Here is a 14,832-nt window from a genome sequence, read left to right as displayed (position 1 = left end):
AAGATACAGAACAAGAGGCCTAAGGGATCAGAGCAGCGTATTGCAACCAGTGCATTTTTTTTTTTAAACATTTTATTGATTTTCTCAGTATTACAATTTCTGCCATTATTGATATACCTTATGTATATCGCCATTAACATACCATGTATGGAATCTCGGTAGAAACTAAACAATTACATTCTGGTCGATAAGATATTCTTGGTCGTATTTAACAGGTTTTACACATTGATCTCCGTTAATTGTTACGTACATCACATTTCCATTTCTATCGTATACATAACTTATCATAGGCGTGTTATAAAGTTCTATCTCTTCCCATTTCCCTCCAATCTTAACGTGAACTAACTATATTTCCTACCCCTCCCCTCCCCTACAGACTCAGTGCGGCGTATATATATTCGCATTGATCGTCAGCATGATTATAAGTAACAGCTATAATTCGTGGCATATATTTAGCACACAATTCCTAACATACACTATATCATTTCAGGGTCAATATTCCAGCAGTTCAGAGTTCCCGTCAGCTTCGTTAACATTTCAGCATGGTCCCCGCCATTATGATTTTTTCTCTGTTGCTATAAATTCCTCCAGCATCACATTCCATTCTAGGGAAATAGGCTTCTTTCGCAGCCCCCAACATTCTTCCTTCTGTATCTCTGCACTTTCAGCTTTGTCCCATCAGATCACTTAGTTGTACCAGTCTAGCAACGCTGGTGCGTTTGCCGCTTTCTATGGTTATTGTGCGTTTGGCAAGAAGCAATGCCAAATTAGCGAATCTACGTACAGGGCTCCCCCGTTTGGCTCTAGCTGTTATTCCTAGTATGAAATACTCAAACGACTGCCCACTCCTCCCTGGGGCCACCTCATTCAATATAGTGTGCACTGTTCTCCAGTAGTGTAACAATCGTGGACAGTCCCAAAGCATATGTACTAAATTTGCGTTGGTGTGTTGATATCTGGGGCATTCGTCTGCTACGTCTGGAAACATCATGCTTTATCTATGGGGGGTCAGGTAAGCACGGTGTGCTATCATGAGTTGAATAAACGTAAACTTCGGGTTTCTCGATACTTTTCGTGGGTATTCCAGCAATATATTTCATTCTTTATCCATTAACTCGCGGCCTATGTCCTTGTTCCATATATCCCGGAGTGCCTGTAGGGATACTGCAGCGCATGTTCGAACCCCACGGTATTACCATCTAGTTAGGTCGCTGCCATCACCCATCAGGTATTGCATGTGTACTAACTCATGTGTCGGGGGTTCCGCTCCTCCTGGTGCCCATGTGTTCCTAATGTACCTTGCTATACTCGCGTGAAGAAGAAATAATGTGTTCGGTACTCCCTGTTCCCTCTCAAATGTCTCACGATTCACCAGTGTATGGTCCGCAAAATAACATTCCCACCGTGTCAACGCCTGCTTCCACCCAGACCGATATACTCTGATGCGTTACGGTCCCTAACGGCAGAGGGATTCCCAGTAGTGGAATATTAGGGGCTTAAGGGGTCAGCTTTTTTGTATATTTCAGCGCTCTCTTCCAGTACAGCACTGCAACTCTCAGTAGTGGAGGCGCATTTACTGGGAGCCAGCTGTTTGGTAATAGAAGCATGTGTAACATACCCTTATCCCATTCCCTCGGAGTCATGGTAATCTCTTGCAGATTGCAGCCCACAATCCAGTATGCCAGCCATTGCAGTTGGCCTGCATAACAGTAAGCTCTGAAGTCTGGGACTCTCATGCCCCCATGCTTTGCATCTAATTGTAGCTTTAATAAACCTATCCGTCTGCGCCCTGTTCCCCATAATAATTCCACTAGTAGTGTGTCTAGGAGTTTGAAAACATGTACTGGGATCATAATCGGCAGGTTTGTAAAATAGTAAAGCAATCTGGGAAGCATTACCATTTTGGCAGTAGCTACTCTGCCTGCCACTGACAATGGCAGTGACATCCAGAATTGTATCTGTCTCTTTAGCGTTGTGATCGCCCGGGTCAGATTACCGTCTAATAGGTCTACCTCCTCTCCGTATACCTGAATACCGAGATATCTAAAAGTAGATTCCACTATTCGGAACTTCCAACCGCCAAATTGTAGTGATTTGGACTGCCCAGTATCGGTAAAAAAGAACACGTAAGACAGTTTCATTTATAGAGAGCCCTAACAGTATTTGAAATGTGTGAAATATTGCGGGTATTGGTTCATGATAGCTTCTGAGATGGTCAAAGTATAGAATTAAATAGTCTGCGTAAGCTGATAAATGTGTTTATCAGTTCCCAGCTGTATACCTTGTTGGTCCGCCAGATTGCGGATTTTAATAATCAGAGGTTCTAGGGCCATTATGAATATCAATGGCGAGAGCGGGCACCCCTGCCTAGTTCCCCGTGCTACTGCATACTGTTGGGATATATGAGCCCCTGTCCATACACGTGCTGTGGGATTTGTATACAGTAGAGCTACCAATTTCATGAACTCTTCTGGGATGCCAAATAGCGGTAGAGTACAGAGCATATAGCTCCAATATAGTGAATCAAAAGCTTGGCGCAGATCTAGAGATACACATCCCAGCGTACTATCCTCCGCAGACGACCTAGTCATAATTTGATGCAATCTCCTTATATTAAGTGCCGTGCCTCTACCCGGCACAAACCCACACTGGTCTATGTGTATTAGTTGCGGTATGAACTGCTGGAGTCTATCCGCTAATAGTTTACTCAATATTTTATAATCTGTGTTTAGCAATGAAAGGGGTCGATACCCACCTAGATCTTACTGGTCACTACCTGGTTTGGGCAGCGACACCACTATTGCCTGTAGTGTAGTGAGAGAAAGGGAGCCATCCTCAAAGGAAGCATGATATAGCTCCCGCAGACGTGGGACCAATAATGTCGAGTATGTAGCATAAAATTCTATTGGCAAACCATCAGGACCCGGGGTCTTATTGCGGGGCAGGTCCTTAATTGCTGCTCTGATCTCCCCCCTCCTTAATTGGTCTCTTCAATTCTTTTTGGTTGTCTGCCGACAGCTGCGGGAGGTGAAGTTCCTCAAAGAAAGATTCATATTCTGCCACACTAGGTTCTACCGGTGCCGCATATAGCGTTTCATAGTATTTTTTAAAGGCTGTATTTATCTCCGAGTGTGAATCGCAGTGCCCTCTGGAGTAATAATCTCTAAAATAGGGGTCTGTGTTGGTGTATCTTTGAGAATCCTAGCAAGGAGTGGGCCCTGCTTCTGCATGCTGTTTTTGCATACATAAACGGTAATCTAACACACAGAGTTCTTCTAGGAGTTCTGCATGTAGTATTTATGTTTCTTGTAATTCGTCCCTGTGTGTGTTATGAGTTTCTACTTTCTGCTCTAGTGTACCCAATTTGCTCTCAACTTCCGCTAGCTTGCCGTTTATGGAAGCGCGAGCCCCCACATGGGTGCTAATTGCCACTCCTTGGATTACAGTTTCAAACGCATCCAAACCCACTTGACGCGTGCTAGCCGTGCCCGAATTTCCGTGAAATAATTAACCATCGCCGTGGATAGGGAATTGAAAAGGACTGAGTCCTCCAACAGCGAAGGTTGCAGCTTCCAGGTTGGTACCGGTGTTGGGATCCTCCTCCACAGTAACACAACTTCAAGCGAATTATGGTCCGAAAGGGTTTTTCCCAAATATATGTTGTCTGTTATCTGTGCAATGCGAGGTAAAGAGCAGAAGATTCTGTCTATACAGGTATGCAACCCGTGTGGTAGTGAATAAAAGGAGTATTCCTTGCTTGTGGGGTGTTTAATGCTCCAGACATCCCCTATGTTCCAGCCCTCCGCCCATCCCCTAAGCGCATCTGCTTGCTTTCTACAACCTGTGCCTTGCAGTGGGGGGTGTGATCTATCCAGCCCTATGTCTGTGCCGCATTAAAATACCCTACTAGAACCCAGGGATAGGCGTCCCACCCAATCAGTGCTACAGAGAGTATGTCTAGGAACTTGTAAATACTTCCCAACACTATGTGTTTCCCATCTAGTGTTCCATGTATCATCACATATCTACAGTTTGAGTCTATTCTCTGTTCCAATAAAGCAAAAGGGGTGCCATTTCTTATACATATAGCCGCTCCCCTAGCAAATGCAGAGTAGGATGTGTGAAGTAATTGTCCCCTCCATTTCTTCTGCAATTTACTAGCTTCTGCATGCATGAGGTGGGATTCTTGCGGAAATACTATATGTGCCTTTCTGCGGTTAAGCTGTGCTAGAACCCTATGTCTTTTGTGTACTGAGGGCACCCCCTCACATTCCAGGTCGCGTATACACATTTACTAGGTTGTGCCATTCATTCATGCTGGAGTGGGATATGTGCCCACATTCTCATTTGCTGACTTAATAACCAACATCCTGCAGCCGAGTCTGTAAAAATACGTCCTAATAAAACTCCCAATACTAGGTTCTCCTGTACAACACTAGAGGACCAAACAATGAAAAAAGCTCAACAGGAGCTCTGCAAATTCTCTAACTCAAAGCAGTCGCCATTGGGGGGATAGCAACCGCCACGTGCGTGCGACGCAGTTCACTGCACACTGCAGGCACTGCCAGGGAGCTCCGGCTTCTGCTCTATTTTGTCACAGTTATAGTTACAGGGAACATCAGCATTATCTTTTATCAAAAATGTCATATAAATCATACTCATCTGTTACAGCATATATTGTCGCATAGTCAGCATATTACTTGGCCCTATAAAGTCATTTGCAGTCTGCGGGGTTATCAGAGGGAACAGCGCCAAGCTAGTTTCAGAGTCCGAGTGATCACCATCCTCTACAGAGGAGTCTACAGTCTCAACATCTCGAGTCTCATCTTGGTCAATCAGTGTCGCCGCTGTAAAAGTCTCTTTTGTGACCACTATCCCTCCAGAAGCTGAAACTGCTCGAATCCACTGACTCGCAGTGTGCACAAACCCCACTTACAAGCTGTGATACATCATGTTACCGGAACTGGCGCTTCCCCCGGTTGCCAACTCTATGTAGCATGACCATTTGATCGGTCCATTTGTATAATGCACTATATTCACCTGTTATCTGCTTCCTTCTTCACTGTGTTCCCTTATTAGCCCTCCAATGTCTCAGACCCCCTGAACCACTGTTGCTATTGAACGCCCGGCAGGCATTGAAAGTGTGCTTCAGCCCGCTTATTTTGTAGCCTCAAGGATGATGCAGGGTTTCTATGGAAGTCCGCCCGCCATTTTGTATTTCGCGTTCTATTGTTGCTGCGTAGCTGCCACCCGCTTCAGTCCCAAGTTTCGCGGTGCTCCCGGCCCTTCCGGAAATCAGCTGTACGGGCAGAGGGAGGGCTCACCTTTTGTCTCTGCCGCCTCCGATATGACTGCACAGCCCACCACAGTTCTCCGCCACAGTGAACGCCGGTGCTGGAGTCACACCAGTCTACGCGGCAGAAACTGATATTGCGTTCCTGCCTTTATTCTCCTCGCAGCATCTCCGTTTTGGTGTCACTTTATGCCGCTATGCTGCTGCAGCTCAAATCATGTTTTGCAGCTCACTTGTGTCCCCTGTTCAATGGATATGTGGCTCAGTGTCAGGGCCCGGCATGGAGCTCCTCTAACTCGCGTCCGCCATGCCTGGCGGTTAACCATGCCCCCCATTTTGACTAGTGCATAAATAGAAGCTATAGCCCTCTAGAGGAAACTAGTTGTGGCACACACACAGAGCTAAGACAAGGACCAGAAGCAGTACAGACTTGGGACCCTGAAGCAGAGAGAAAGTTGTGCCAACACACCCAGTAGTGACTTAAGTAACGCAGTAGGCGAGGCAGTGATTCAGGAGTGGGCAACATTAGTCAAGCAACAAGGAGTGGCCCTCAAGCCCGGAAAAGAAGGGCCGAGAGGGCCACACATCTCTTAATTAGAAGACTAGCAGGCAGCATTGGGGCATGCATGACAAGGAGGTTACATATAGGTCACAGGAAGTTTAATAGAAAGCTCTAGTACATATTTGTATGTAATCACTATGCTAGTGAGTAGATCAAAATAAATAGCTACAAAGACAGATGATGGCAAAAGTAACAATAAGATACAGAATAAAGAAACATGGGAGAGGTCCTAACAATATAAGTGACCGAAAGAAGAGAACGACTAAATAAATTCATAAACGCGCTGCTATCATCAAATGGAGAAGAAAGCTGCAAGGGACGGCCTCCAAGTTAAGCAAAAGTACAAAGGTGTTTCACTGGAAAAGCAAGGCACCTCACAAAATCTATAAAATCATCACACAGGTGGACTGAAATACCTGGTAATGGCCAGTACAAGAAATAAGCCGGATCAGGCTGTAAAATACAAGGAGATGATGGACGGAGCGCTGAAACTTTTCAGACACTCACGAACAGACACAGATCTGTACTGAATCCATCATCGTTCTTTAGCTCACTTCGCCACCCCAGTTCAGACCCAGCTATATGCAAAGAAGTCTTGATCCTGTTCCTCATAGGAACAGTCTAGTCCGAACTGCCAAGCCAGGTCTTCCGTGGACCAGAAACAAGCATCCGGAGACCGGTTTCAGGGTAAAATCCCTCATCAGCCTGGCTAGCTTGAATCCAGCTGCAAAGTGAGCAAGGGACCCACGTCTGGGCATACCCTGCCAACTTTGGGCAAACAAAGCAAACACAAGGAGATGATGGACGGAGTACTGAAACTATTCAGACACACACCCACAGACACACATCTTGGTTGAATCCATCATCGTTACTTAGCAGACCTACACCGTCCAAAATGGGGCTACAGAATAAAAAGCAAGGGGGTCTCACTCAAAACAAGAGACCCACAAACCGAGACAATCTGCAACCCAACACACAAAAGATAATCAATACATTATGAAGCAATTCCGGAAGACTTCAACGACTATGGGGTGACTTCAGGCCCTGCATGTGGACCTAAAAATAAAAGTGGGAAAAGACATAAATGACCTGGGTAAGCAGGTTTATAAACTAGAACAAGTGGTGATAAAGTAGAAAAAAATACTCACAGAAGAAACAGTCTACTACCATGAGTAGAACAAAATCATGCAAAAGAAACTTGAAGATATAGAAAACGAACCAGGAAGTAACAACCTGAGAAAGGGGGAAACCCCTCTGACGCAGAGAAAAAGACACTGCAGGATTTGTGCAACAACTTCTGAGATCAGAAGGAAGTTGAGCCTATTAAACAGGATCGTAGTCACAGAACGGCCAACCTCCAGGCCAAAAACAACAAGAGAACATAAGAAATATTACTTCGGAGCCTATCAATTTTCTAAATTCCAGGATTTCGCTACAAATTGCTCTTGATAAGGAAATAATTTATATTTTAACAAACTTTGAGAGAACACTAGGCCCCATATAGGTGGGGCTCATCTCTTCAAAATATATTTTTTGAGTGGCAAAACTAGATATTCCAAAGAAAATCTAGAACTACAACAAAACTAATCCTGAGTACACCAACTCAAGACACACAACAAGAAGGGGGTCTCCTAGACCAAACGAGAAGAGAATCACCACAGTAGAGACTGGTTAGATGGAAGAGTATGAGCTGGAGACACAGCAGCAAACCAAATGCACAAACTGTAAGAGAAGAAAAGAAAGCAGAGACAGAACACCTGTGCAGAAAAGAGAATGGCAAGGGAAAGGATCTCTACTCCCCCTGTCACGAAGAGGCCTGAATCATAGGAACACCCTACAGACATAACCTACAATGAGACTAGTGTAAATTGCTGCATGTTCAGGAAGAACCCAGAGAAAAGAGGCAGCAAATTGGGGTGGGAAAACCCCACAATAGTGAGTAGACTTTAGCTTACTTCACTATGCCCCACAAGAGGTAGAATAGTTTTTAATTACTACACACATTTTTTAGGCTAAGGCACCAAGAGATTAGATGCGGTTAGCCACACAATTAGTTACAAGTTCTGCGGGTGGGGAAGGGAATCAAAAAAGCTACATCAGTGACCAGCAGAAACAGATTAGCTGATGCAGATAAAAATTCCAGAGTCATCCTTCAGCATCAAGACAAACCGAAAGACGCTAGCCTACCAGAGCAGATCCTAACAGTCACAAATGTGTAGACATACAATACCTTCTACGTTAAGTGCCTCTGTGCATGAGCCCAGTGAGCAGACATCATCCAGCCCTTGAAACATCTACGAGGAGACACTAGAAACACATTTATTAGACACACACCGTGGCGGTCACATCATAATCGGGGGTGCTGGACCGCCGCCTTACAGAAAGCCAAAGTATTCTATTTCTGTTGGGTTTTGCTGATACTTCCCCATCAAGGACATTTCAGATAAACAACGATGTGATTTCGATTTTTTTTAAAGTAAGTGAAGGAGGAGAAATAAATAAGATCTCTCAGTTAAACTCCTAAGGCTCAGACTAGAAACTTACCCCAGCAAACTCCCCAACGTGCTGCGCTCAGTTTGCAGAGAGAGCTAGGTGGCAATATATTTTTTACTGGATACTCCTTGCATTCATTTGAGGTGCTGCACCAAAGACACTGAAGAAAGAGGAACAAAACACAGACTGTTAAATTTGAAGACAAATAAACTTACATCCTTACCAGCAAACAATAGACATACTAAAACTTTAGATAGGGAAAGTTACTCTGACGTCACACTGCCCAGGTCCCGTAAGTGATGTGCTGCATGATGCAGCTAATATTGCAGTGTTTAATGTGTACAACATAAACCTCATGTTGTAGAATATTAACAGTGATTAATAACTGGCTCACATGGACCAACTAAAAATCAAAATACATACATACTTTTATTCTATTCTGTTTATCACTCATCTAAATGGAAATAATGCAAGATGTCTTTAAACTCTAGGCTCCCATTGGCATTGGATCAGAGAAGACTGTTCACTACTACCTTTGGTTTCTAGAAACTTCCTGATCTAACAACCGCTGTCCCAACTGCATATGTTATTTGATAGAAGTCTCAAAATGCTTCTAGATCTCAATTTAATTTATCAACTTTTCTGCCACCACCCCCCCATAGCTGAAATTTATATACGGTTTACTGTTCTTAGAATTCTAGTGCAAAGACTTAAAACTATCAGCCTAGATTGTTTTTTCTTAATAGGTTTGTTTTAGGTTGAACAATTATCTTTGAACCCTTTGGAGACTAGAGTACCTGCCTGTCCTTTGGCCACGGTCATCTTCTGAAAAGTCAACAGCTGTTGCCTACAGCTTTTAGAGCATCACAGACTGTCTCTTGTAAGACATGCTTACTTTGATTGTGTTGAAAATATTCTTCAATACCCTTGCATTTACACTTGATCAACCTTATCCTCTCAGATCAAACCTACACAGACTACTTCTAGGTTTAGGCTCTCTTCAAATCATTTTACTCTTCTGTGGTAAATAAAAATTCCTTTACCGGGACTGAATTTGATACAGAAACATTATAAAATAGCTCAGTAAAATGAGAGGCAGAATCCGTGATATTAGAGTTTCGGAATGGGCTTTATTCCAATAATCGATTATAATCGGATGCTTCAAGTTCCATCACCATGGGGGTTCAGGAAGTGAAGTACATACTTTATTGACAAGAAGTAACTTTTATAGTACATACATTATAATGAAGTGAATACAGTAGGCGTAACAATTGATAAGGACATTGACGTTTGGTCTGCGTAACCGAAAATGGGTGTAATAATGAGTAAAAAGGAACATGATTGGTTATGATGTAATACATAGGTGGATCTATAAGATAATACTTGGCATAGATGCGCGCGCAGCAGTATGACGTATAATTGACGTGTAACTAGGGGGTGACGGGGACTTGACATTTAGCTCTATATGTGGAGACGAGAAGTCTGGGGGGTCAAGTCAACCTAATCCCAAATCATATCTAACATCCTATGTTTAAAGAACTATGTTATCCATAAAAGAGGGACTCTCGGACAGAATCTATTCTATACTGACTGTGCGTGCGTGTACAAGCGTCTAAGTGTCTACACTGAATGCGAGGGGGTAGGAATATTCCATGGTAACAGGGCTATGAATTACTTGCATGAGGACAGAGAAGATGGGCCTTTTTGCTTGGTAACTGGAAGAATGTTTACTTAAACTACTAGGCAGGAATGCATCGGCTGAGGGGGAGGCAGATAATTCGAAGGTGAAATACAGTTCTTGGCAGAGAGTAGGCTGATGTCAGGCTTCGTGAGCCGCGCAGAGAATGAGACAAAGTTCATGGTCACAGATGCAGGCTCGGACTGGAGCTTTCAGAGGCAGAAGGCAAGAGGAGTTTTGATGACAGAATCAGGGCCTACTTGCCTGGACTGTAAAGTGGCATAAGTGAACCATATAAAGCCGATGGCCTTTCATATTTAGGAATGGGATATCCGGCCTATACATGGCGGATCTGTCAAAGGACATGTTGACGGTGGACGCACATGTATTTGCGTCTTCATAACTGGAACTGGAGGGAACATACATGTACTTGTGACATGCACGTGGAACCGTTGGGGTCCAAGATAGGGGACATAACTGACCAGAAAAATCCATATTTCCACATTCCCTCCTTGTCCCCTACTTGCCCTTCAGGAGATATCAATCTTCATCAATCCATTGATCTGTTCATATAGCATCATTTGTTCTTCTTTCTTCTTCCGGGATCTTGAATGAAAATCTTGATGTGGAATGCACGATGTGGCACACAGACCACAAATTGCTGGTCCACATTGTAGACATAGACAGCAACTGAATAGTATGAGAAGGCCAATACCTAGGAAGGATAAAACTCTCCATCCCCAGGCTGATACCGCATTCCAAAACCAACTGGACCAAGTCCAAGTGCCTGGGTTCTGGTGTATCTGGCTTACAATCTTATGAAGGCGAGTGATGGCTTTATATACAGATGGCGAATTTTCTGGTATGAATACGCAGCAGCTTGATCCGATGACCCTACAAGCTCCGCCCCTATCAGCCAGGATGACGTCAAGGACAAGACGATTTTGAAGCACAACAATCCGCATAGCAGACTGCTCTTCCGTTAAATTGCCTAAGGCGGAAATAGTCTCATTCACTACTGCTTCGAGAGTTCTAGTTAATCTACGTATCAGCTTACTATTAGTAACAGTACCTATATAGGGAAAGATGCCTTTATTAAAATCTACATACTTGTCCCATGCCGTCTCAGTGTAATCGACAATGGGGAGATCTCTCCGTTCTCTGTTGTGTACTAAATGAATATTTCTGTAATAATCAGGAGGAGCTAGGAAAACAGGTGGCAAAAGGAATGCAATGTAGCAGGTACCATCCCAATCTAGAGGTAGACGCATATATGCAGTCTGACCACATATAAAGTAGGAGTGGCGAGAAGCTCTAAATGAAGATTTTCCTTGATCACTGAATTCTACTATAGTAGTGCATTTACTATGGCCCATATGTATGGAACCAACCTTTCTTACACATAATTCACCCCTCGCTGGGAATACTGACATGGTGGGTAAGACTAGTTCAATTTCAGATACGACATTTAGAATCATGAGATTAGGTGTAAAATTACCTAATCCATATACTTCATTTTCTAGATCAGTTCCTGTTCTTTTGGGGCGACCCTCCTTGTCAGGGTAACAGACCTTGAGTAAAGCTAGGTTCAGATTTCCCCATACCCAATGATCTTAGTAAACTGCTGTGTCTGAGTCTATGGAATTAATTAAGCTAAACCATGCTCCACAGGAGCCATTATGTGTAAATGGATGTGGAAAGAAAGGCAGGACTCCTTCATAATTCTGATAGGGAGGGAGTCGGCCACACACCCAACAATTGGTGGCATTACTAGTCTGATGGGAATGATGTAACATACTAATGAAAGTGTTATTGCGCAGCGCAAGTCTATAAGACAATTCATGCGGAGGTAAGTCACTAAAAGAATGTTCAGCAGCAACATTATAAACATGTCTAGAAATAGGGTAATATATGTGCAACAACATACTTGTAATAATTATTAAAAGACTCAATAAAAACAAAATTAATAATGTCACTATGCAGTGGCTACGCAGTGATTTACAATACGCCTGTCGTTTCAACATTTTTCGGGTATTTTCTCTACTCAGGTCCAAGGGATACATGTCAGAGACAATTCAACCGCTTCACCTTGGAGAGGACTTAAACAATCAAATTGCTCGACTGGTTGGGCCTAAGCTTTAGTTTGTAATTTTCAGATTTGTTAGGTTCAACAAAAGGGAGTTTTGTATCAGTCTGTGAGGGAGTGCAGGGCACAATGTCTATATCCGAAGATAGTCCATGAAATTTCTTGATGTGGCTTGAATGAATCCAGCCCTTGCGGCCCTCGATCTTCACGGCTGTTCTTGTGGTCAACAGGACCAACTTGGGTGCTTTCCACCTGGGCTCCAGCTGAGTCTTTCGGTCGAAATTCCTCACAAAGACAAGATTACCCGGAACAACGTCATGGGGTTTCACCTCAGTGTTGTCGGGAAAGGCTGCAGCTACCTGTGAACGAGAAGATTGTAGTGCAGACATCAAGGAAGCCAAGTAATCTGTCAGCATATTACAGTCAATATCAGTTATTTTGCGTGGTATAGGCGTCCCCCACATATTCGGTGGTCTACCGAAGATCACCTCATACGGGGATAGCCCTGTTCGAGAGTGTGCTACCATTCTCATGTAAAAGAGTGCAACTGGTAACGCTACTACCCAGTCGACACCTTTCTCTCTGCATATTTTGGACATTCTAATTTTCAGTATCTGGTTATGTCTTTCTACGAGACCTGCTGCCTCGGGATGTCGGACACAGTGGAATTTCCACTGATATCCTAACAGAAGTGAAACGTGTTTTATTAATTCGGATGAGAACGGCTGGCCGTTATCGGAGTAAACAGCACGTGGTAAACCGTATCGTGGGAAGAATTCTCGAACCAACTGTTTGGCAGTAGTCGGGGCAGTGTAATCTGAAACCGGGTATGCCTCCGTCCAACGGGACAGAGCGCAAACAACTACGAGAACATATTTGAATCCTCTGCATCGTTCCATCTGGATATAATCCATCTGGAGTACTTCAAAAGGATGATTAGGGGTATGAAATCCACCCTGTTCTACGGGAACGCTTTTTCCTGGGTTGAACTGACAACAGATCATACAGGTACGGACCTTTTGTTTTGCTGCTGCTCGTAAATGTTTATTGAACCAAATGTGTTGAATGCTGTCTAGCATAGCTTTTTCTCCTAAATGTGCTGGACTATGTATAGTGTTAATTATGACTTGGACCATTGAATCAGGAAGGAACCATACAGACCTTTCCTTCATCATCCATCCTTGGTCCGTTTGGATCTCTCCTAATTCAGTCCATTTCTTTATTTCGTCTGGTGTAGCATGTGTCTGTATGTCAATTACGTCAAGAGTAGGATCTTTAACTGTCATACAATGTGTCGGTGTCGGGACTATTGTCTTTGTCATATCGGGGGTTTGAGTTTGAGCAATCAGTTTAGCTGTTCTGTCGGCTAGATCATTGCCTTGGGAAATGATATCAGTAACCTTTGTATGGGCCTTACATTTCATAATTGATATTTCAGTGGGTAGATGTATTGCATCTAATAATGCATGAATGAGGGGTCCGTGCTGAATGTGGGCACCGTGGGAAGTTAAATAACCTCTCTCTCGCCACAGCACGCCGAAGTCATGTACAACTCCGAATGCATAACGTGAGTCAGTGTATATGTTGACTTTTTTATTCATGGCTTGAATACAGGCTTGTGTCAGAGCGATAAGTTCTGCGGCTTGAGCTGACAAAGTAGTTATACGATTAGTTTCAATGACCTCAGTATCTGTTGTGACTGCGTAGGCGGCTACTAACTCTCCTGTACTTGTTCTCATGCATGAACCATCTACATACAAGGTCAGGTCTGGATCTGACAATGGGACATCGGTTAAGTCTTGTCTGGGTTTTGTTGTTATTGTAATAACTTCAATACAGTCATGGGCTAGTGGGTCTGTTCCGACTACTGGTAAAAGTGTGGCAGGATTCAATGTGTTACAGCGTCTGATTTCTATATGTGGCTGAAACAATGTAAGCTCGTATCCTGTAAGTCGCGCTACAGTCAAGTGTTGTGTTTGCGTTCTATTTACAAGAACCTCTACTGCATGTGGTACTTGAACTGTCAATGGATGTCCTAACACTATGGCATCGCTTTGTCTGATTGCTAAAGCTGTTGCTGCTACTGATTTTAGGCATGCAGGCAAAGCCTGAGCTACGGGATCTAATGTACTAGAAAAATAAGCACATGGTTTGTGTGCTCCTGCTTGTTCCTGTGTGAGTACTGACAAGGCCGTACCTTCGCGTTCTGTAACAAAGAGTGTAAACTGTTTTCTGTAACATGGCGTTGCTAAAACGGGTGCTTGACATAAAGCTTTCTTTAAGCTTTCAAAAGCTTGTGTGTGTTCCTGAGTCCAAGGGAGAACAGTCGGTGTGGCTGCCTCCTGTGTTGTCAATTGAATGAGTGGTTTTGCTAGAAATGCATACTGAGGGATCCACTGTCTACAATATGAAGTGAGGCCTATGAAAGCCCGCACCTCCTTTTGTGTCTTGGGTATTGACATGTTAGCAATTAACTGAATGCGGTCGGGTGTAAGCTGCCTTCCCTCCTTGGACAGCGAGTGACCAAGATAAACAACTCGCTGGACACAGAATTGCAGCTTAGAAGGGGACACCTTGTGCCCCTTTTCGGCTAGAAATTGTAAAACTGTCAGTGATGCTTTCTCACATTCGGGTTCGCTTCTAGCGGTGATCAGCAGATCATCGACATATTGAAGCAGGGCAGTGTTAACCGGCATGTGGATACTGTCAAGTTCTCGTTT

At 43.7% G+C, this 14,832-nt stretch overlaps 1 protein-coding gene across 1 annotated transcript in view; it reads right to left on the bottom strand.

Annotated features, from left to right (window-relative positions):
• The window catches only part of PTTG1IP (PTTG1 interacting protein), a 232,575-nt gene that overhangs the window by 129,843 nt on the left and 87,900 nt on the right, over positions 1–14,832 (bottom strand). The window contains exon 3 of the mRNA XM_085648636.1: positions 8,400–8,508. Within this exon, the coding sequence (XP_085504762.1) occupies positions 8,400–8,508 (109 nt within the window). The remainder of the gene's footprint in view (positions 1–8,399; positions 8,509–14,832) is intronic.

This window comes from Triturus cristatus, chromosome 3_2, assembly GCF_964204655.1.
Source record: "Triturus cristatus chromosome 3_2, aTriCri1.1, whole genome shotgun sequence".
In the NCBI taxonomy this organism is placed as follows: Eukaryota; Metazoa; Chordata; class Amphibia; order Caudata; family Salamandridae; genus Triturus; species Triturus cristatus.
The sequence above is the reverse complement of the archived record's forward strand: the minus strand, read 5'-3'. Positions and strand labels throughout refer to the sequence as shown.